The 23,504-nt window shown below is 47.1% G+C and overlaps 1 protein-coding gene across 3 annotated transcripts in view; it reads left to right on the top strand.

The window, feature by feature from the left end:
* LOC135906851 (sodium-coupled monocarboxylate transporter 1-like) overlaps window positions 1–23,504 on the top strand; it is an 80,300-nt gene that overhangs the window by 42,571 nt on the left and 14,225 nt on the right. For all 3 annotated transcript variants that reach the window (XM_070538526.1, XM_065438457.2, XM_065438458.2), the window contains 6 exons: window positions 2,548–2,688; window positions 4,424–4,553; window positions 5,039–5,127; window positions 6,340–6,449; window positions 6,518–6,585; window positions 15,250–15,336. In XM_070538526.1, the coding sequence (XP_070394627.1) occupies window positions 2,548–2,688; window positions 4,424–4,553; window positions 5,039–5,127; window positions 6,340–6,449; window positions 6,518–6,585; window positions 15,250–15,336 (625 nt within the window). The remainder of the gene's footprint in view (window positions 1–2,547; window positions 2,689–4,423; window positions 4,554–5,038; window positions 5,128–6,339; window positions 6,450–6,517; window positions 6,586–15,249; window positions 15,337–23,504) is intronic.

Here is a 23,504-nt window from a genome sequence, read left to right on the forward strand (position 1 = left end):
ACAATCGATAGGATGATAGTCACGAAGTTGAGCAATGTCATCTTTTGCCTCTCAGACGTGGCAAACTTGTGGTATAAGAACCAACCACGAAACGGACTTTCAGACCCTCTAAGCTTTCAAAGCGTCGTTCTTGGATGCATTCGGCCGCCCAGCCATCCGGGAGCTTCGCACCGAACAATGTTTGCGCACTTGGGCGCAACATCTGAGCATCTGAACAGTTCGTCACCACGTAGACACTGGCTCTGATTCACCGCTGCGTCAATGACTAGATGATGTTTCCGCCAGAGAACGCTGAATAATTTCAGAGCAAGTCGATGACATGCTACGACGCGACGTCAATCACATAGTCCATGGGCCTCCAGAAGTTTTTGCAAAAAAACTGATGGTTTCATCCGCTCCTTCGTGGATTACCGGTGCCTTAATAAGATCACTCGAAAAGATGTATATCCCTTGCCGCATATCGACAATGCCCTTGATTGCTTACAAGGCGCCGAGTACTCTTCATCTTTAGATCTGCGCTCGGGGTATTCACAGGTACCCGTGGAAGACGTCGATCGCCCCAAGACTGCCTCCATTACACCTGACGGGTTATATGAATTCAATATCATGCCCTGTGGCCTTTGCAATGCGCCCACCTTTCGAACGCATGATTTACTCGGTGCTGCCAGGCTTAAAGTGTGACATATGTCTTTGCTACCCGGGCGATAATGTTGTCGTTGCTCCAAATTTTGGAACACACCTTGAGAGCCTTAAACATGTCCTCATATGCCTAGAGGATGCTGGGCTGAAACTCAATCCCAATAAATGCCGCTTCGCTGCGCGGGAGCTGACAATTTTCGGCCACATTGTGTCCAAGGACAATATACTTCCTAACCTAGCTAAACTCCGTGCTGTCGCCGACTTTCCCAAACCGACGAAAATTAAAGAGTTAAGGAGCTTCGTAGGGCTATGCGGCTACTTTCGCCGGTTTGTTCGTAATTTCTTCTCTATCATGTCACCTATGGTATGGCTCCTATAGCAGCGCCAGCGATATGTCGTCGTGGCGCTCTGAGTACAACTATGCGTTCTCCACTCTCCGCCGTCTCCTAACTTCTTCCCCTATATCACTCCATTACGAACCCGTGGCTGCAACCGAAGTGCACACGGTTGCAAGCGTAGTCGGTCTCGGTGCAGTTCTTCACCGAATATGTCGTTGCATATGCCTGTCGTACCTTTACAAAAGCTGAACCAAACTACAGTGTTACCAAGAAAGAATGCTTGGCAGTAGTGTGGGCGCTCAAAAAATTTCGTCCATATTTATATGGCCATGCCTTCGACGTATGACGGGCTCTACCGCGTGGTCGAACGCACACCTCCTGTTAAATTCGTCATCGAGCCTGTTACTCCACCTGCCGATCTCCGCAATCGTGAACGCGACATCGTTCACGTAGACCACCTCAAGTCCTACTTCGACCTTCCTGTGCCCACCTCTTAGGTCACCAGGGTGGCTCATGTTTATTCAGCGGACGCAATCGTTCTAAACAAGAGGAGGACAGCCGAAGCCAAGCAGGATCGCCAACGCAGCGCGCGAGACAGTGCTCGACCTGAATAAGTGCTCGTCGCTGCGCACCTTTATGGGTTCCGAAGGAGAGACACGAGGAACCCTGCGAGTCTTATTATGAAATAGCCCAGCGGTATCGCTTGAGGCGTCGCGCGCTCCCACCACCGGCTAAGCAACTCGACAAAACGCAAGCGGTCGCGTTTCGGCGACTTCAGACAAATACAAACCCACACCCAAAATACATTAACGAAATCACAGGGGGCAGGGAAAGCGACAAATGTAGGCTCTGTTCAGAAACAAGAACACTCACACACATAATGTGGGAATGCACCTCGCTCTCTTTTGCTCATCCCCCCGTCAGCAGCGAGACTGACTTGACAGCCTGGCTCAGTTCCGGGGACGTCGACCGACAACTTGAACTGGTGGACTGGGCGGAAAAGGCCAAGCAGGCCCAGGGCCTTACTTGAGCCCTAACCCTCAGCCACGTCCCTCTTTACCCTTCCCCCATTCAATAAAGTTTATCACCACCACCATGGGTTCACGGCAAACGTCCATTAAACATCTTTTCAGCAAGAACAGCTGCCACTCAACCGTGATGTTGTATAAATTAACGAAAGTGGCCGGTCAATAGCAATCTCATACAAGTGAAAAGCTTCGTGAATTTGTCCCCAACTTGCTGTATGTGAAATTTCAGTGTTGCGCATACAGGCGGCAGGCCTCTATCTCCCATTCCACCACGCTCGCTCAGCGACTATATGGCACTTAAATTTGCAGCAAAGCTCGAGGTGTTTCCCTGCTGACCACGGAGTGGTGGTGTATACGCTTTACGAGACACCTTATTTCCGTGGTTGCACGCCTCTGAACAAATGTCGTGGGCGTTCTCCGTGTACGAGAACTCCGTTTTCGCCTGCGGCTATCACATTGGGCGATAGGTGTAGATGACAGACTCCTGTCCGCTCAGCGCAGTGCACACTATGATAGGCTGTCGTCTCACCGTGTCTTCGCAGCTTCAGCCCGAGCCTTTACGACACGTACACCACGTGGAACGTCATACTCGGCTGGACCATCGGTTGGATGGCCGCCTACTGCGCCAGCCAGACGCAGGTGCAACGCTACTCCAGCATGAGGTCGCTCAAACGAGCACGCAGGTGAGTAAAAGCATGCGCTAGTTCTTTCTTCCTTCTTATGTTTTGTGTGCTTTTTTAATATTGTTCTGAAGCACTATCGTTAACAAAACGTCGTTCCTACTACACATCTGTGATAAGTTCGCATCCCCGGCCAATGAAAGCAATAACCGAAAGTCATGATACTCACCTGTAACTGAAACGCGCAAGTTATGACAACCTGTGTAGAGTGGCGGCGTTGTCGAACGACGTCACCGTGTTCCGCGTTTCTGCCAGCCAGTTTACATGTGCTGTAAATTCACAATAGACTCCACCGTAGCCAAATGGCACTACAGGCGTACACCTCCATATGCAACACTAGCACATGCCGGCACTGATGAGTTCTACTCCGGCGGTGGCTGCGCATGGTGCGGCCTATCTTGAAAGCAAACTGCGATGGGGACAAAGCGCGCCGAGTGCCGATAGCTTTGTTTGCGCTGTGTTCTCGCCACTTAGTTCGCGTTGAAGCGAGAGGCAGCACGAAGGTCGATTCGCTCGCTGCTGCTGCCGCGCTTCCTCACCCCAGCGTTTTGACAGCGAGTGTGCGCGATCATCGAGTGAGATGTGTTCTCGTTCGCTTATGCGCGCACGACACCATGCTTGTTGATTTAGTTAGCAGGCGAATGCAGACAAGTTTATGAGGCCAATAAAACTACCATCCTTACTTCGTATAGCTGTCTACTAATTTGCTATCGCAATCGATTCTTCGCCTTTCGGGCGACACTGCAACGTTTTTAAGGTGAAAGCCGTTATAGGCTCATGGTGAAGCCTGTATCAGCAGACCTGACCGCCGGAGTGTCCGCCGAAGCGTCATCACGCCATATGAAGACAGATTAAAGAATGAAAAAAATGATTGATATTGACAGTTAGTGAATTATAACGTTATAATGCAGATTGGTACTGGTACTAGTAATGACGAATAATGACTACTAATGACTCCGAAATGACGAATATGTTTAACGACAGCTTGTGATGACCACAATTGATTAGAAATGACTAGAACTGTCTATTAAGGAGTAGTAATGACTAACATGACTGCTAATGACTTGTAATGACTACTAATGACTACTAAATGACCTATGCGTCTAACGACGGCTTGTAACGACCACAATTGATTAGAAATTACTAAAAAATGCTTAGTGATGACCAGTAATTACTAATAATGACTGAAATGACTTGTATGACTAACATGTCTAACGACGGCTCGTAATGACCACAATCGATTATAAAAGACAAAAAAGTGCTTAGTAGTGAGCAGTAATGACTAATAATGTCTGAAATGAATTGTAATGACTAGTAATGAGGACGAAACGACCAATATGTCTAACGACAAGCTGTAACGACCACAATTCATTAGAAATGACTAAACATACTTAGTAATGACGAGTAATGAATAATAATGACTGAGATTACTTGTAATGACTACTACTGCCTATATGACCTATATGTCTAATGACGGCTTGTAATGACCACAGTTAAATACAAATGACTAAAAATGCTTAGTAGTGAGTAGTAATGACTAAAAGAAAGAAGAGAAAGAGAAGAGGCAAAGAAAAAGAGGCGAATGATAAGAGGAGGAAGAGTAGGCTTTCCGCCGTTCACCTCTTAAGAGAGATCTTAAACGACCCTGTAATTTTTTTTGTTTTCCTCAATACCCGACCAGTTATGAGGGGCGAGTGCGATTGATGTTCTCAACTGGGGATTCTATTCCCCACACTAGGGCGCTGCTGCTCAATATCCCCGGCGTGGCCCTTACCCTGCTGCTGTCCGTACTCTCCGGGCTAACCATCTACGCTGTGTACCGGGACTGCGACCCGAGGCTCACTGGAGACATTGACAAAGCCGATCAGGTCAGGGAGGCACACCCTTTGTTTTTACGAAAACTCAGCGATGGGTGACCACAACGATTCCCGTAAGATTCACATTGATTTTTTTTTTCTTTGCCTTCCATCATTCTCTAGCGCGCCACCGTGATAGCCTAGACAGGCCATCCACAGGCGTTGGGTTGAAACAAAGCAAACGAGAGGGAATTAACGATATTTTTTTTTCTTTCATAACAAGTGTGTGTCATTGGCTGGCCGCCTGCGCTAACGATGTGTTTGAAATCTCTATTCGTAAACCCCCCTGTCGCTGCTTTCTACGAACCTCACTAGCTTAAAGATTCTTTTGTGAGCCTTGTGCATACGGGTCCAAAATTAAAGGCCAAGAATCGTTTCAATGTCCTGCGCTTGTGCATATAGAGTGGATCTGATGCGGTATTAATTTGCTCGGCTTATTAGCCAAGTGATACGAGTCCGTCCCTGGCCATCCAACCGACCGTACATTTTGGTTCCAGCTGATGCCGTACATTGTGCAAGACCTGCTGCGGAACTACCCGGGACTCAGTGGCCTCCTCGTCGCTTCTGTCTTCAGCGGTTCCCTAAGGTAAGTGCTCACACAAAGCCTGCCATTGGCAACCATTACACATCTCTCATGGCAAAAATAATTTCAATGATATCATACGAAGTCTTAGTGCTAACGCCTTAGTTGCCAGATATTGGTTTGTTCAATTAGAAAAATAAATATTTCTATAAAATGAAGAAGCTCTTAGACCCACACATCCTCTTGTTTTATTTAAGAGGAAATTTTAGCTCGGGAGCTCCCATCAAAATGCATGGGAGCGGGAATATAGTTTTTCTCCGCAACCATTGCACTGATTGTGATTATGTTTGTTTAAAAGATGAAATAAAATATAGTAACTGTGACAAGTGAATTTTCAATTTATTCCCACAATTGTTTCGAAGACATTCTTAGAAAGTGCAAAAGCTCGAAAAGCGCAACCTCTCGAAAAGCTCAAGTATCCACGTTATAGGTCAACTTAGAGTTTGTACGGCTGCCGCGGTGAAAGGCTGACGGCGCGGTCCAGCAACGCAACCTTCGTGGGAGCGCCGAAGCGGCCGTGTGACCTGGGCGTCGATGAGGGCGCACAGGCGGTGTCGGTGATGAATTAACGCTAAGATTGTCCAGCAAACAGACAGCCTCCCTTAACAGTTTTGACGAACGAGGCGAGAAGTTGTTTACACAGCGTGGCTGTCTGTGAAGTATCAGTTGCTGAGACTGAAATACATAAGCGAAGAATTTTCTGCGAGGAAGTCCAGCAAGCTCGCTCAAACTAACAGTAGGCTAGCGTTAAAAGTGTTGAAAGCAATGCCTGTGTAATCAATATTCCGGCTTTGCATTTTATCTTACTTCGCGTTCTACACAAATAAGGAGAGCGGCAAACAAAAAAGAGGCCGATTTGGTCCGTGACGGACCTTAGAACGGTAACGGGAAAACCAAAAGTATGTCCTGCAACTTTGGTTGACCTACCTGCCTTTCCCTGCGTGTGTGTGTGTGTGTGTGTGTGTGTGTGTGTGTGTGTGTGTGTGTGTGTGTGTGTGTGTGTGTGTGTGTGTGCGTGTGCGCGTGTGCGTGTGCGTGTGTGTGTGTGTGTGTGTGTGTGTGTGTGTGTGTGTGTGTGTGTGTGTGTGTGTGTGTGTGTGTGTGTTATGTGCGGAAGCAGTGTTTTAAGCAGTTCTGTCCTAAAATGCCATGTAGCTTTCTCGCGACGATCCGCTTAGAAGCTCCTCGGTATAGTTTTCCAAATTCTCCTCCCAGCACACTTTCGTCGGGCTACAACGCCCTGGCCGCCGTCACTTGGGACGACTTCGTTCGGCCCCGGGTCAACATCAGCGATGGCGCCGCGCTCCGACTCACGAAGGCGATGGGTGAGCCTGGACCTTATACTTAGCACCTAGATGGTGACGCGGCCAGAACTGAATCCCCGAAATTTCAGCCGCAGCCTACGGCCTGCTCTCCATATCGATCGCATTTCTCACCGGTACCATGGAATCTATCATACAGGTCAGTACTTTTTAAACATTTTCGTGCCTAGAAAAGAAGGGGGTAGTGGCGGAGGGGGAGAATAAGCAAGGCTGAGAGATGTGTCTTAATAAGAAGCGTAAAAATGTTATAGTCGTTCTTATATTTCAATGGACAAGGACTTCATCGAGTGAAATTGCGAGCACCCATTCATAAAATTTGGGAATGCCATACCGTATCCACACACAGAGACAAAGAGAAAATGATGGGAGAGATCTCTGTCTGCTTTCGCAATGACTGACAGCTACAACAGCGAAGATCAGTATGCCCCTATTCGCCATATAACAAGGGCCACTGCGTTACTCAGAGAAGTCATGTAATGCAGCATTCCACCTGACTATGTCACACAAAGACACCTCAAAATTAAATTCCGGGCTATTACGTGCCAAAAGCACGATGTCATTATGAGGCATGCCGTTGTGAGGGCCTACGGATTAATTTTTTTACCTCCTGGGGTTCGTTAACGTGTTCGTTAACTCGATGCACGGTTCGCAGGAGTTTATTTCATTTTGCCTCCATCTTAATGAAGCCGTCGCAACCGCCAATCGAACCCGCGTCCTCGGTCTTAGCGCAACGCCACAACCGCTAAGCCACCGCAGCGATTGGCAGAAATACGCATTTCCAGCCAGCTTCACACCACCTGGAACTCTATTTCCGACACGCATGGCGGCCGCACGGCCGCCATCATCCGCCATGTTGACTCTCTGATTGGCCGTCGAGAAGTCACGTGTTTTAACATTTGTGCCGGGAAGCGGAAGTTTTCCAAATGCAATTATGCGCTTTCATCAAGATGACGAAACGTGACGTGGAGCTGCAATTTTTTTTTCTGGTCCTCGGCAGTTACATTGCGACCCTAGTGTTCCAAAAAGAAAGTTAACAGTAGCGTGCAGAAGCCCGTGCAATGTCTCTGCAATTTCACGAATATGTAGTGGCGGTCCAAGATAGCCGCCATGTCAGCTTGCCGAATGGCTGAAGGAATATACCGTGTGGCTCGTCACAGGTAGGGCTGCTTCGTAAACGTTAATCAGACTTTGCGTGACGCTGCGTTCAGTGCATAAGACGACGTTTTGTTAAATTAACAGGAACGCCAATGCGTTTCTCCGCAAAGTTCGGGAATTAATATCTCGAAACTGGCGTCGTCCTGAGAATTAGTTCCAAGTAAATCTTCCTCGTGAACTACTCGGCTAGAACTTGTAAATTGCAATACGGGCCATACGGTAACTAGTTGAAAAGTTAATTAGTGAAATTGCGCTAATTAGTCGATTATGCATTTCAAATTTTTGTGCACGTAATGTCCGCGTCATCGAGTGGACCAGCCAATGAACTAGAATTGTGATAGCTGCCGGCAGCCTTTAACAAATATTGAAAGTGTTCGCTCAAATACCCTGCAATATATATATATATATATATATATATATATATATATATATATATATATATATATATATATATATATATATATATATATATTGTAATGAAGCAGACGCGCCCCTGTGTATGTGCCGTCTGAAGAGGAAGACGAAGGGCCGTGCCGTGATTTCGAGCGACCCCGTGCTTCGGACAGCCCTTGCAGTGCCTTGTTTTGCCTAGCGTTCCACAACGTCGTGAACGAGAATAAACTTCATCGCATTTGGTGGAGTTTGCTGAGATCCTTCGCCTCGTCCTGGAGCTCCGCACTCGCACCCTGCCAACAAGATCGCCTTGCACTATGCCTGATCCCGCCACCTCGTTGCCCGCCCCACCGGCTGCCACTGTCATCTGCGCCGGCGTCCCTCGTCAGCGCGACCCACCCATTTTCAGTGGGACCGCCGAACACGCCGTGGAAGACTGGCTCTCATCGTACGAACGTGTAAGTGCCCATAACCGATGGGATGACCAGTCTAAGCTGACCAACGTGCCGTTCTACCTCGCCGACGTAGCCAAACTTTGGTTCTTCAACCACGAATCAGACTTTACAAGCTGGTCCGCCTTTAAGACTCTGTTTGCAGAAGTGTTTGATCGCCCAGCTGTGCGTACGCTTCGCCCTGAACAGCGTCTACGCCAGCGCGCACAGCAGCCTGGAGAAACATTCCCCAGCTACATCGAGGATGTTCTCGATTTGTGCAAGCGGGTCAATCCCAGCATGTCAGAGGATGACAAGATCAAACACATCCTCAAGGGCATCGAGGACAGCGCATTCCAGATGTTGCTGGCCAAAGGCCCAACTAGCGTATCCGTCCTCATTAACCTCTGCCAGAGCTTTGACGAGCTGCGCCGCCAACGTTCCATCGCCCGCCAGAACATCCAGCACGCCGATTCCGTCTCCAGCATCGCGGTTTCTACCGAATTCACCAACTCGACCCTCTCGCAGCATATCAAAGATTTTATCCGTGAAGAGGTGGCCAGGCAGCTCTCGCTGCTGCCTCACAGTGACGCACCTACGGCAGCTTTGCCTCCAACGCTGCAGGAAGCCATCCGAAATCACATATCTGAAGCGCTTCCTGCAGCTCCTACGCCGGCTTCCTGCAGCTCCTACGCCGGCTTCCTGCAGCTCCAACGCCGGTTGGAAACTCGGCGTTCCCCTTCCCCTCGTCGGCGCTCGATTTCGCCCCTGCGTCGTCGAGTTCCCACTGAAGAGGGAAACTGACTGCTGCAGTTCCTGAGGCAAGAACTGCAAATACGTCGATTTTCTCAAGACCTCAATCTTCGCCGCAAAATGTAATTACCGTTTTTGTAGAGGGAGTACCAGCAGTGGCACTAGTCGATACCGGAGCAGCCGTATCCGTCATTCACGAGGGCCTTTGCCGCAAGCTACGAAAAGTGACTACAGCTCGCTCTGGCCTGGTGCTCGCCACTGCCAGCGCGCAGCGAATCCACCCTTCAGCTGTATGCACGGCCCGTGTCGTCATCAACGACGTTCTGTACATAATCGAGTGTTTCGTGCTACCATCGTGCTCTCACGACCTCATCATTGGTTGGGATTTCCTGTCACGTCATCATGCTGTCATTGACTGTTCACGTGCAGAAGTGTCGCTTTTACCACTATGTGAATCACTGCCGACCAGCTCTCCTCACTTTGCCGACAAACTCACTGTTGATGCCGACACAACCGTACCTCCTGAGTCGTCGATGGCTGTTGTCTTGTCGTCTGATTCCGCATCTGACGCCACCGTAGTGTTCACGCCGTCCGATGTGTTTGCTCAACGCAAGGGCATTGTTCTTCCGTTTGCCGTGCTTACTGTAACCTCTGGCTCAACTGTGATGCTGGTCACCAACTACTACCAGTACCCGATCAGCCTACTGCGTGGAGAGACGGTAGGATACTTTCAAGCGGTCGACTACGTCGACGACTTCGATGTTCCTGCCGCCTCCCTCCGTCACCTTGACGCCATCGCTTCGGTCTCCGGCTCATCACCTTCAGTGGGTTTTGACAAGGCCATCGACCCTGCACTATCCCCATCTCATCGCCGCCAACTTCTCGCTCTCCTTCACAAGTTTGTCTCTTCTTTCGACTGTCATCAGACGTCACTGGGCCGTGCCACCGGTGTTTCTCACATCATCGACACTGGTTCCCACTCCCCCTTGCGACAGCGCCCGTATCGTGTCTCTGCCGAAGAGCGCCGAATCATCACGGAGCACGTGGACGACATGCTCCAACGTAAAGTCATCCGTCCCTCTCAAAGTCCTTGGTCTTCACCTGTCGTATTGGTGAGGAAAAAAGATGGCTCCATTCGCTTTTGTGTCGACTACAGACGCCTAAACAAGATAACGAGGAAAGACGTTTATCCTCTGCCTCGAATCGATGACGCTCTCGACTGTTTACAAGGCGCAGAATACTTCAGTTCCTTGGATCTGCGCTCCGGGTACTGGCAAGTTCCCATGGCCAAGCCTGACCGTCCGAAAACCGCATTCGTTACACCCGATGGCCTCTACGAATTTAACGTCATGCCCTTCGGGTTGTGCAACGCGCCTGCTACTTTTGAGCGTATGATCGACACCATCCTTCGTGGCCACAAATGGAAGACCTGTTTATGTTACCTCGACGACATCGTCGTCTTCTCAACCGATTTTCCGACGCACCTCGCTCGCCTGCATGACATTCTGACCTGTCTCGCCTCTGCCGGTCTACAGCTTAACCTCAAAAAGTGCCACTTTGCTGCAAGCAAGCTAACCATATTGGGTCACGTTATCTCAAAAGACGGCGTCCTCCCGGATCCAGACAAGCTCCGCGCTGTTGCAGAGTTCCCAAGGCCCACGTCTATCAAAACCCTCCGAAGTTTTATTGGCTTATGTTCTTATTTTCGTCGCTTCGTACGCAATTTCGCATCCATCATGGCGCCTTTGACAAGTTTACTTTCCGCCAGTAACGGCATAGCAGCATGGTCACCTGAATGTGATGCAGCATTTCAGCAATTGCGCCACTTGTTGACCTCACCACCGATTCTTCGCCACTACGACCCTGATGCTCCCACGGAAGTCCATACTGACGCCAGCGGAGTTGGCCTTGGCGCGGTCTTAGCGCAACGGAAAGCTGGCTATGATGAATACGTCGTCGCTTATGCGAGCCGTACTCTAAAGAAAGCAGAATTAAATTACTCCGTCACAGAAAAGGAGTGTCTAGCGATCATCTGGGCATTAAGCAAGTTTCGCCCATACCTTTACGGCCGTTCTTTCGCCGTTGTTACTGACCACCATGCCCTTTGTTGGCTTTCTTCCTTGAAAGACCCGTCTGGACGCTTGGGACGTTGGGCGCTTCGCTTGCAAGAGTACGACATCCGCGTCATGTACCACTCTGGTCGCAAGCACTCCGACGCTGATGCGCTCTCTCGCTCCCCACTGACGCCTTATTTGGCGTCGTTGTCAGCTTCCTCGTCCACCCTGTCACCGTTCACCATCCCTGACATGCTCACAGAGCAGCGCAAGGACCCATCCCTTGCAATGTTACTCGACTACCTTGCTGCTCCGTCTGATGTCCCTTCGACACGAGCACTGCGTCGCCAAGCAACCCACTTCTCAGTGCGGGACAACATTCTATATCGCCGAAACTACATGCCCGACGGACGCAAATGGCTCCTCGCTATACCTCGTCATATGCGCTCTGACGTCTGCGCGTCTTTTCACGCTGACCCCCTAAGCGCTCATGCCGGCGTCCTCAAAACTTACACAAGGTTGCGTCAGCGCTATTATTGCAGAGGCATGTACAACTTTGTGCAAAAGTACATTCAGTCTTGCACTACATGCCAACAAAGCAAAACACCTACACAGCGTTTCACAGGACCGTTGCAGCCGCTGCCATGCCCGTCTCGTCCGTTCGACCGCGTCGGCATCGACCTCTACGGCCCGTTTCCATGCAGCGGGCGTGGAAATCGGTGGATTATTGTCGGCGTAGATCACCTTACTCGCTACGCTGAGACTGCAGCACTGCCAGCAGCGACCGCCCGTGACGTTGGTTTTTTCATCCTTCGCAATTTTGTCCTTCGCCACGGTGCTCCCCGAGAATTACTGAGTGATAGGGGCCGTGCCTTCCTGTCGGAGGGCATCCAAGCCCTCCTCGCTGAGTGCAGGATAATTCATCGCAAATCGACCGCGTACCATCCCCAAACCAACGGTCTTACCGAGCGCTTCAATCGCACACTTGGCGACATGTTGCGGATGTATATTTCATCCGACCACTCCAACTGGGACACCGTACTCCCCTTTGTTACGTTCGCGTACAACACCGCGACGCAAGCGACCACCGGCTTTTCCCCCTTTTTCCTTGTGTATGGCCGTGAGCCATCATGCCCTTTGGACACCATACTGCCGTACCAACCTGACGCTACAGAGTATACTCCGCTTTCCGAAGTCGCCAAATATGCTGAAGATTGCCGTCAGCTGGCACGTGCCCTGACTAGTGAGACTCAAGAACGTCAAAAGACAAGACATGACCGTGCTCATCAACCACCGCCCAACTTTGTTCCTGGTTCACTTGTGTGGCTTTGGATACCAGCCAACATTCCTGGCCTTTCTTCCAAACTCCTGGCGCGTTATCACGGTCCATACCGTATAATCGAGGCCACTTCACCGGTCAACTACATCGTCGAGCCGCTCACCGTGTCACCAGACCTGCGTCGTCGTGGGCGAGAGACAGTACATGTCAACCGCCTGAAACCGTACTACGACCCGCTCATCTTCTCCGCGCCCTGAGTCGCCAGGATGGCTACGCTTAGCTCCCGGGGCATTGTAATGAAGCAGACGCGCCCCTGTGTATGCGCCGTCTGAAGAGGAAGACGAAGGGCCGTGCCGTGATCTCGAGCGACCCCGTGCTTCGGACAGCCCTTGCAGTGCCTTGTTTTGCCTAGCGTTCCACAACGTCGTGAACGAGAATAAACTTCATCGCATTATATATATATATATATATATCGCTCAAATACCCTGCAATATATATATATATATATATATATATATATATATATATATATATATATATATATATATATATATATATATATATATATATATATATATATATATATATATATACACACACCCCGTTACCGCCAGGTTTGATACCTCCTGAAGGAAGGGATTTGTGTCTTTAATGTACGAGGGGAATGAAGATGGAATGTCCTTAATGAGAATGTCAATAAAGCTGTACATTTTCGCAGTTCAAAGTCAAAGTTTTATTTCATCTCTCAACAAAGAGAGAAAGTGGGTGGCGGGAAAAAGCTGCATTACTGCAGCTTGACTAAGCCCGGCCCCCTGTGGTATAGTTCGACAGTGTGCAGCAGTAGTATAGGTACATAACATAAGTCAAGGCACTTAACAGGCAATGTGAAAAAAAAAAGGTAACGTGGACGTACAGGCAGTAATTCTTTTTTTCTTTTCTGCAGCACAACAACAAAAGAAATTGAGGAAAATAGAATTACATAGGAGATAATTTCAGAAAAGTAAGCTGTAAATTCAGCTAAAAAATTAACAAAAATTGAATACACCAGATGTATCAAACTCGATATAAATAGACAACATAAGCATATGTGCATACATACACATATACATACACTGATACTAATGTATACCAATACCAATGTACCATTGCTGGAAATGATAGGCTAGCCAGGATTGTTTATTTGTGAATTTTGGGTAGTAAGTAGAAACGGCCGGAGCCAGAGCTTCTTGGTATCAAGGCTTTAAATGCCGTTTCGGTTATCTTCCCTGCCTTGAGCAGAGGGGTGAGGAGATCCTTTATTTCCCTTTTGAACTTCTCCGTAGGGTTGCTTGGGAGTTCTGTATAAGAATTAGAGTTGCCCAGTTAACGGAAACCTTCGGCTATGTAAACACTCCGGTCAAGTACCTCCACTGCAGCACTTTTGCCCGCTGGCTTAATCACAATTGTTTGATCGTCACGCAAGGTTCGCAGCGCCCCCTCTTCCTGTTTTAGAGGGTCCTGTAGATGGGACGATGCCTCTCGTACTTTTTTACATTGTCTTTTTGAACCACGCAAATGTACATGTCCAAATATTTATCGTGTGCCTCACCAGATGTCCATGATTTATCGGAGAGTTCAGGTAGCTGATCACGACTACCCTCTGCAGTTGCACGATCATAGAGGTACTCCCTTAGGTGCAAATTTCTCGCGAAATCATCCAAGTCTTGGACCAATTGAAACTCGTTCATCCTTCTTCCTCTTCGCCTTGACTCAACTTACCATCGGCTTCCCCCATTCATCAATAGCTACCAGGGCCACTTATGACTAGCCATGAGCCCTTACTGTTATAACTGTAATTCGTTTGTTCAGATTACAAGTAGAGGTGAAAGTGCTTCTTATTTCAGTAGAATGGGCTATGCTTCACACGATAAGGATGGAAAATGGCATGTGTCATTACAAAGTACGTCCGCCACGAGTTATTTCTGCAACGTCCTTGAAGGCTCCTTCGAGCTCACTCTGTTATTTAACGCAAAAAAAGTGTCAATGGTGGTTTTCGCACAGATTAACGCACTTATTGGTCCGCATCAGGACCCGAAACGTCTCCCCAAAGGGTTATGACGAAGTAAACTTCGAGAGACTTCTCAGATCATGAACAGCAGGTTGCCATTATCCCTCAAGAGAAAAGTGTATAATAGCTGTGTCTTACCAGTACTCACCTACGCGGCAGAAACCTGGAGGCTTACGAAAAGGGTTCTACTCAAATTGAGGACGACGCAAGGAGCTATGGAAAGAAGAATGATAGGTGTAACGTTAAGGGATAAGAAAAGAGCAGATTGGGTGAGGGAACAAACGCGAGTTAATGACATCTTAGTTGAAATCAAGAAAAAGAAATGGGCATGGGCAGGACATGTAATGAGGAGGGAAGATAACCGATGGTCATTAAGGTTTACGGGCTGGATTCCAAGGGAAGGGAAGCGTAGCAGGGGATGGTAGAAAGTTAGGTGGGCGGATGAGATTAAGAAGTTTGCAGGGATGGCATGGCCACAATTAGTACATGACCGGGGTTGTTGGAGAAATATGGGAGAGGCCTTTGCCCTGCAGTGGGCGTAACCAGGCTGATGATGATGATGATGATGATGATGATGATGATGATGATGATGATGATGATGATGAAACTTCGAGAAGGGAGATTGCAGTGTAGACTAAAGACGAGGGTTGTCTCTTTTGCTCTTTTTTTATCTGCGTTGTCGTTATCGCAGGCTTCAGCTTCGCTGGTCGGAGCCCTGTCCGGTCCTCTGTTGGCCATCTTCGTCCTGGGCACTTTCTTCCCTTGCTGCAAGAAAAAGGTAAGGGCCGGGTCATGGCAGCTACGCACGGCTCCGACAGCCGTTGGGCTGCCATCATCAAAGATCTGAAATGACCTGAACTCACTTCGCATCCTGTCAGGCGAATACAACAAGTGATGCCCGAACTGCAGCGAATGTTAAGGGAAATTTACGGCACGCTCATGTCGAAAGGAGGACGATAATGTGCTGGTAAAGTTTATTAGAAGACTAGTTGGGGACGTTGGAAACAATATACTCTTGAGCTCGCACATTTCTGCGCCTATACATGACAAGGCATTATTGTGCACCAGCGATAAGATAAAGTCGCCAGATTACACCCTACGGGCGTAACTCCAGCCAACAAACGTTCGTGACACGTGACACATTCGCAGCGTTCGGACCTGCGCCGGTGTAGCACGAGGTTAGCATTGTGGCAATGGTAAGCCTAGCGATAAATACTCTTAGCTAACTAATCACTGCAAGGGTGTGGTTTTCATCGTATCTAGCAGCAGTCCGGGAAAATAATTGGCCTAACAAGCCACACTCCGTTCTATGTCGTTATCTACCTACTTAGTGAAAAAAGAGAGGGACAAAGCAAGGAGAGAAAAGGTGGGGAGGTCAACCAGACGAGAGTCCCGGTTGCCACCCTACACCGGGGGTAAGGGAAAGGGGGAGTAGAAAGAGGGAGGGACAGGGAGGACCGCACGCACGCAATAAGGCGCACAGCGGGACTACAATCGGTCACTGAGGCCGGTTGTCTTAAAAACTGCACTAGTGATCGAATAGCTTTCTGCGCCAGCGACGTACGTGGCCAGGGTCCAAGAACTTTTGCTTCAGGAAATGTTCTAGAGTCCAGTTTGCTTAGTGCGCTTTATAAAGAGAAATGCGTTAATTCAACGTCGTGTTGAGGGCAAGTGCAGAACAGGTGCTCGATCGTTTCTATAGACACACTTGTCACACGTTGGTGCATCGGCCATTTCAAGACGGAACGAACAGGTGTTCGCGAATTCCACACCTTGCCATAGAAGCTAGAGCCTAGTTGACACTTGCAGCCATGACAAAGTAAACATTAAAATAATGATAACAATAATAGAAATAACAAAAGCCCTCAGAGGCACTTCGAGAAGCTTGTGTTGTTGCGCGGGCAGTAAACCAAGTTCTCTTTCTGGGTCTCTCTTTGTGAGTGGATCTGAAAGCGTCTGGGGTGCCTTCGTGGACGGAGCGTGGGAATGTAGGGTACCGCGAATTACATGGAAGTTTTTAGTAGTGTTAGCGACGGAAAATATAAGTATAGAGAATAATGAACCTGATCACACTAGATAAAAAGAAATATGAAACAACCGAAATCGTCTCTGTGCGTTTGAAACCTGCCTCTTGTTTCGGTTCGCAACTCGGCGCGTCACCGAACTGCGTCTCGAGACATCAGTGGGCTCAGAGTAAGTGTAAGCATGTAGTAAGCAGGTTGATTAGATAAAAAAAACTTAGGATTCGACAGTTAATTTTTATTGCGATAGTATCTATATGGACACTCCAGGCGCATTTCTGCCGTCGCCGTTGCCGTGAGGTTCCATATACGTGAGAGCGTGCGAGGGTGAGCCGACGAACGCGGTTAACTCTCGCCTGTGCGAGCGAGAAACGCCGCCTAGATGCGTGCCCTCTCCTGGGGCGCGCGAGGCAGGGGGGTCAGGCGAGGGAGGAGCGGCGTTCTTCTCCGGCGGCTGCTAGCAGCACCTACTTGAAGGTCTTGCTGCTAGGGTGTTTCGATGTACTCCTCGCCCGCCACTCCGTACAGAGTGGAGACAACCGCGGCGTCTACTACGGCGTTGGCCACGCGAATCGCAGGCGCCGTACTTAGGCGGCTTAAGGCTGCTTCACATGGCGCGATTGAGGCGAAAAAAATCGTTCTGCCGCGCACGTCGCAGAGCGATTTTCGCTGACAGCTTTCACATGCGTTTGCGGCAGCGAGATTCCCGTCGCGGCGATGCGCAAGGTTGCCCCCTGCTCACAAAATATCCATGCCTGCATCGTTAAATAAAAACAACGTGGAAACAAATGAAATATTCGAATTTTCGTATTATTATTCGACAACAGAATACGTACACCATTTTTAACGTTTTGAAACAGTTGAGATTTTGCGACAGCTTGCAGATGCGGTGAGGGAGATGCTGCACAACACTGCAAGTATGAGCGTGTGGCTTGTGCGGCGTCGGTGGGGTGGTTCCGTTTAGTACACTCTAGTTTCGTTGTTACTATGGAAGCCACAACTTTCTTCCTGGATGAGTATTTGCTCTTGCAGAAGAAAAAGCTACTATTGAGTGTGCATGTATAAGCAGCTGGCGCAGTTCGTAGCGATGAAGAGGTTGACGGCGGTGGCGATCAAGTGGGTACGTGCCTTATGTTGAAGCGGCGTCCTTCTCCCGAGCTTGATAGCGTGCAGCTTCTCCTTTTAAACGAATCGTGTGAGCGGAAGAAAAAAAATGTTTATGAAGCTCCTAAGCCGCAGGCACTGGTAGGTACGCCTTATTAAAGGATAACTAAATCTGGCACGCAACATTGCTCCTCAGAGCTACCATAACAGAGCTACCAACGCGCGGTAAAACAGGAAAGCGCCTATTTTGACAGCGCTTTGTTTCGTCACACATTGCCCCTCCCACATCGCGCCGATCGCTGCGACTCAGCGACGGCGCGACCAACTTGTTGGAATCCAGTCGCGGAGAGCCCACGACGTCGCTGCGGTCGCTCTGCGACGGAATTCGCTGTCTCGCTGACTGAAAATCGCGCCATGTGAAACAGCCTTTAGGCGGATGCCGTATACGGATGCGTTGCCGGCGCTCGTGTGTGTCGAAAGCGATCTGCGACGTGGCCAAAGTGCACGCCCACGCGTGCCTCGTCTTCAAAGCGATCTGCACTGCTTGCAGAGTGCGCGTAGCGTCGGTAGCTTCCTATGCGCTGTGCTTTCGACGTTTCGTTCGCGTTGAAGCGAAAGATGCGCGGAGGTCAATTGGCTCGCGGCTCCCGCCGCGATTCCTAACTCCAGCGTTTTCACAGACAGTTTGTTATCCAGCGAGATGTGTTCATGTTTACCTGTGCGCGCGTGACATCGTGCTGGTTAATTTAGTTAAAACACGTTGACGGGCTAGTTGGTCTGAATCCATGATAGAATGTGTAAGCGCGACTGAACAAGGAGGTAGAAAGAAGCATACACGCAAAGACAGCGCTGTCTCTGTGTGTCTGCTTAATTCTACACCCTCGTTGAATCACGCTTACATATTGTATTATTGGTAATTTAGATAGTAAGGGAATGTTCACAAGTTTATACGGCCGTTAAAACTACTATCCTTACTTCGTACAGCTATCTGCTAATTCACTATCGGCAATGGGCGCTTCGCCTACCGGGCGGAACTGGGAATTATATTTTTTTGAACAAACGCTACGCATCTGTTCATGCGGTAAACACGGTGCGTAGACGCGTAGCGTTTCGGCATGAACAGATGCGCAGCTCTTGTTCAAAAAAAAAAAAATTCGCACCGACTGCGAGGCGCAGCGTATCCGGCTGATGCACCATGTACTTGCGAACCGGCACGTGCACCTAAGCGTACATTCATTGCTACACGGTTAAGCGCGAGACGGTAAAACGACCGCAACCGAAAGGAAACTCCGAAAGGAAACTTGCACTCCCGAAAGGAAACCTGTCAGGTGTGTCTGTATGGTAAAAGAATAATAAATTATTTTCCAATTGCTGTTAACTTCCTTCACATCCGCTTGCACGCATGGGGAATACAAAGCAAGAAAAAATATGGCGCTGACCTTTTCTAGGTCGAATTTCTTTTCTTGAGGAGAACATTCGAATTTCAGTTAGACATAGTGGTGCGCGAAGTAAGAACATTCAAAATTATGCTCACACCATTTGCTACCACGGGTGAGACGTGCAGACTCTTGTTTTAAAAATCCGGAACAGACGACGCACAAAAGCGTGCCTTGATGTGTGGATGTTTTTGTATTTAGCGAACGCAGACTAGGCAGGTGAATTCTCTCGAATCCCATGGCAGTCTGTAGAATAATGAGTTTTGCATATGGTAATCTTAATTTATGTAACTGAATGTATACAGCTGCTCGTTTTCTTTTGTTCTTTTTTTTTAGTATTCACCCTAGTTGGAAGAACTATGCGCAAAGCATTGTTTTCCGAGTCGCAGATGGCGACACGCTGGCGTCTAAATTTCCGCTGGATGACCAGCCAAAATCAGGATTCATTCCGCTTAAATGTCCAGTTTGCATTTATAAGCTCAGATTCGGTAGATCGCTGGCGAGAGCAGGCTGGAAGAGCTCAACCGGCGGCCTGTTTTCGCATACGTCGTGTAAGTTGTCCTGAATATTGTGGGCAGTAATCCCGCAAGAAAGCGTAACCTGGAAGGTGAATCATTCTGAGCGTTAAACTCTGCCGCACGTTGTGTGCACTTGTACTCGCACTTTGCGCGGGTACACACACAATCAGGCGTTCATGTCTCTATTCCGTCTCCTCTCTCAAGCTCTTTCCCCCCTTCCCCAGTGCAGGGTAGCCTGGCGGGCTCAGCCCGGGTAACCTTCCCGCCTATATATATATATATATATATATATATATATATATATATATTGATGCCTTCAGGTACCATGTGTGGGTTTATTGACCAGTTGCCTTCACCCAAAAAGATCACGTTCTCGTGACGCCTGCGGCAAAAAGGGCGTTCCACGTCCGCCGCCATGGTCTGTGAGTGGTGGCGCTGGCTAACACTCCCAGGGTTCTACTAGTACACGTAAATATATATATATATATATATATATATATATATATATATATATATATATATATATATATATATATATATATATATATATATATATATATATATATATATATATATATATATATGCGAGAAGAAAGGGTGTTAACCGAGGGGCCCGATTTTTATTAGTCATATCATAAGAAGCCAACAAACACTGACACCAAGGACAACATAGGGGAAATAACTTGTGCTTAATAAATGAAATAAAGAAACGATAAATTAACGGAAATTAAAGTGGATGAAAAAACAACTTGCCGCAGGTGGGAACCGAAACCACAACCTTTGCATGTCGCGTGCGCTGCTCTACCAATTGAGCTACCGCGGCGCTGTTTCCCCATCCACTTTCTTGGGTATTTATGTGTCGTAGTAGAACCCTGGGAGTTTTTTCATCCACTTTAATTTCCGTTAATTTATCGTTTCTTTATTTCATTTATTAAGCACAAGTTATTTCCCCTATGTTGTCCTTGGTGTCAGTGTTTGTTGGCTTCTTATGATATGACTATATATATATATATATATATATATATATATATATATATATATATATATATATATATATATATATATATATATATATATATATATATATATATATATATATATATATATATATATATATATATATGGGTCATTCCATCTCAAGTGTACTCGGTGTTTTATCGACCATCTGCGATTCTGCTGAAAAAAACCATACTGTATTACCTCAAAGTGCGAAGTAATTGTTCAAGCGATTTTTCTTGAAAAAAAAATTTCTAATGCCCTGAGGACGCTTTGAAGATTGCGCACACAAGTGAAACTGTGCCAGGTAGAAAAATTTCTACAAACTTATTGCTTTGACCTGTTACTGCGAATATTTTTTGAAATAGTCTCTAGACGGTGCTCTTTCGTGACTATTGTCGTTTATTACTTTTTGTTTTAATTTACATAATTTTTAGCCGTAAGGAAAAGTCGACAATTGCCCCTTTTTAAATATTTTTTATAAAAGAAAGTAACGTTTTTACGAGGAATATATTGACAATAGGGGCTTGGTATGTGTGTATACTAGATGATAAAAATATTCGTATAAGAAATAAAGCCTAAGCTTTTGCTTAATGTCATGGTAAATATGAAAAAAAAATACGTTCTGACTCAATTTGTGGCTTCATTTTCGCAATGTAGCGTTCCAAGTAAAAATATGGCATAGTCGGCATCGGATAGTATGCTTTGCTGTCTATCTATGTACAAAGATTCAAAAGATTAAATTTTGTTTTAAGCGAGAAAAAAAATTTTTGAACTGCACAATCACAAGGTTGCACGGAGCATCTCTTTGCTTCGCCTTCACTGCATAGCACGTCGGCCGGTGTTTCAGTCTCGCTCATTTCACGCGCTTCTTCCTTTTCTTTTTGAAGACGAGGTCTTTTTTGGCGACTTCAGGTTGATTTGCGGTTCGTGGGGACTGAGTTTCTGGCCATTGTCATCTTGTAAGATTATATAATTGCAGGCCTTCTAGTGCACGTAGGACAACAAATAGGCGTCTGAGTTAAGCATGGAACGCAAAAGATGCAGAAAGTTAGTGTGCTAATATATACGGAGAAGTTATAACGCGTAATTCCTAAAAAATACGGTGAAATAAGTTCGATCAACATGCCACCAGTCACTAAAAACGCGCCAGAACAGGAACCAGAACTGTGACTTTATTCAACGAGCAGGCGATTTGTGGCGTTCTGCTAAACCTAAAACAACGAAAAAGGCCACTGGCCGGCTTGATACCTAGAATGTCTGCGAAGCGGCCTTAAATGTCTGGTTGGAACACGTATTCGTATCGTAAACGCGTCCCGCGATGCCACCCACCGAGGCTGGGAAAGCGACGTCAAGACGACGGGAGGAGCGTGCATTACGAGCAGACGATAGGTGTGTCGTCTGTTACTGCTCCGCTTTATCCCAGGCAAAGCTACAGCTGTCACAGAAGCAAACCGGCGTTCATGTTTACAGTTTCTTTCCGATGATCGAGGTGTGAAGAAAATGTATCAAGTCGACGGACTGGACGACAGTTTTGGTGCGTCTTCAGCTTCTGGGAATTCAGGTACATGGATTTGCGTAATAATTCATCGCACGTTTAAGCTACACGATGTCTCTAGTTCATGTATTTCCTCTCCAGGACAAGGGGTGATTTTAACGCCATTGTGTTGCCGGATGCACATAAAAATTCTAGCCTTACATTCGTAGGAGGACGAAAAAACGGGGCCGTAAAGTTGAATTACGTTTCTTGCTCTTTTTGCGTGGCACAGGCGGCTTATAAAGCCACAGTTCTGGTTCCTGTTCTGGCGCGTTTTTAGTGACTGGTGGCATGTTGATCGAACTTATTTCACCGTATTTTTTTAGAATTACGCGTTATAACTTCTCCGTATATATTAGCACACTAACTTTCTGCATCTTTTGCGTTCCAAGCTTAACTCAGACGCCTATTTGTTGTCCTACGCGCACTAGAAGGCCTGCAATCATATAATCTTACAAGATGACAATGGCCAGAAACTCAGTCCCCACGAACCGCAAATCAACCTGAAGTCGCCAAAAAAGACCTCGTCTTCAAAAAGAAAAGGAAGAAGCGCGTAAAATGAGCGAGACTGAAACACCGGCCGACGTGCTATGCAGTGAAGGCGAAGCAAACAGATGCTCCGCGCAACCTTGTGATTGTGCAGTTCAAAAATTTTTTTCTCGCTTAAAACAAAATTTAATCTTTTGAATCTTTGTACATAGATAGACAGCAAAGCATACTATCCGATGCCGACTATGTCATATTTTTACTTGGAACGCTACATTGCGAAAATGAAGCCACAAATTGAGTCAGAACGTAATTTTTTTCATATTTACCATGACATTAAGCAAAAGCTTAGGCTTTATTTCTTATACGAATATTTTTATCATCTAGTATACACACATACCAAGCCCCTATTGTCAATATATTCCTCGTGGAAACGTTACTTTCTTTATAAAAAATATTTAAAAAGGGGCAATTGTCGACTTTTCCTTACGGCTAAAAATTATGTAAATTAAAACAAAAAGTAATAAACGACAATAGTCACGAAAGAGCACCGTCTGGTGACTATTTCAAAAAATATTCGCAGTAACAGGTCAAAGCAATAACTTTGTAGAAATTTTTCTACCTGGCACAGTTTCACTTGTGTGCGCAATCTTCAAAGCGTCCTCAGGGCATTAGAAATTTTTTTTTCAAGAAAAATCGCTTGAATAATTACTTCGCACTTTGAGGTAATACAGTATGATTTTTTTCAGCAGAATCGCAGATGGTCGATAAAACACCGAGTACACTTGAGATGGAATGACCCATATATATATATATATATATATATATATATATATATATATATATAT

Source organism: Dermacentor albipictus, chromosome 5, assembly GCF_038994185.2.
Source record: "Dermacentor albipictus isolate Rhodes 1998 colony chromosome 5, USDA_Dalb.pri_finalv2, whole genome shotgun sequence".
Lineage (NCBI taxonomy): Eukaryota > Metazoa > Arthropoda > Arachnida > Ixodida > Ixodidae > Dermacentor > Dermacentor albipictus.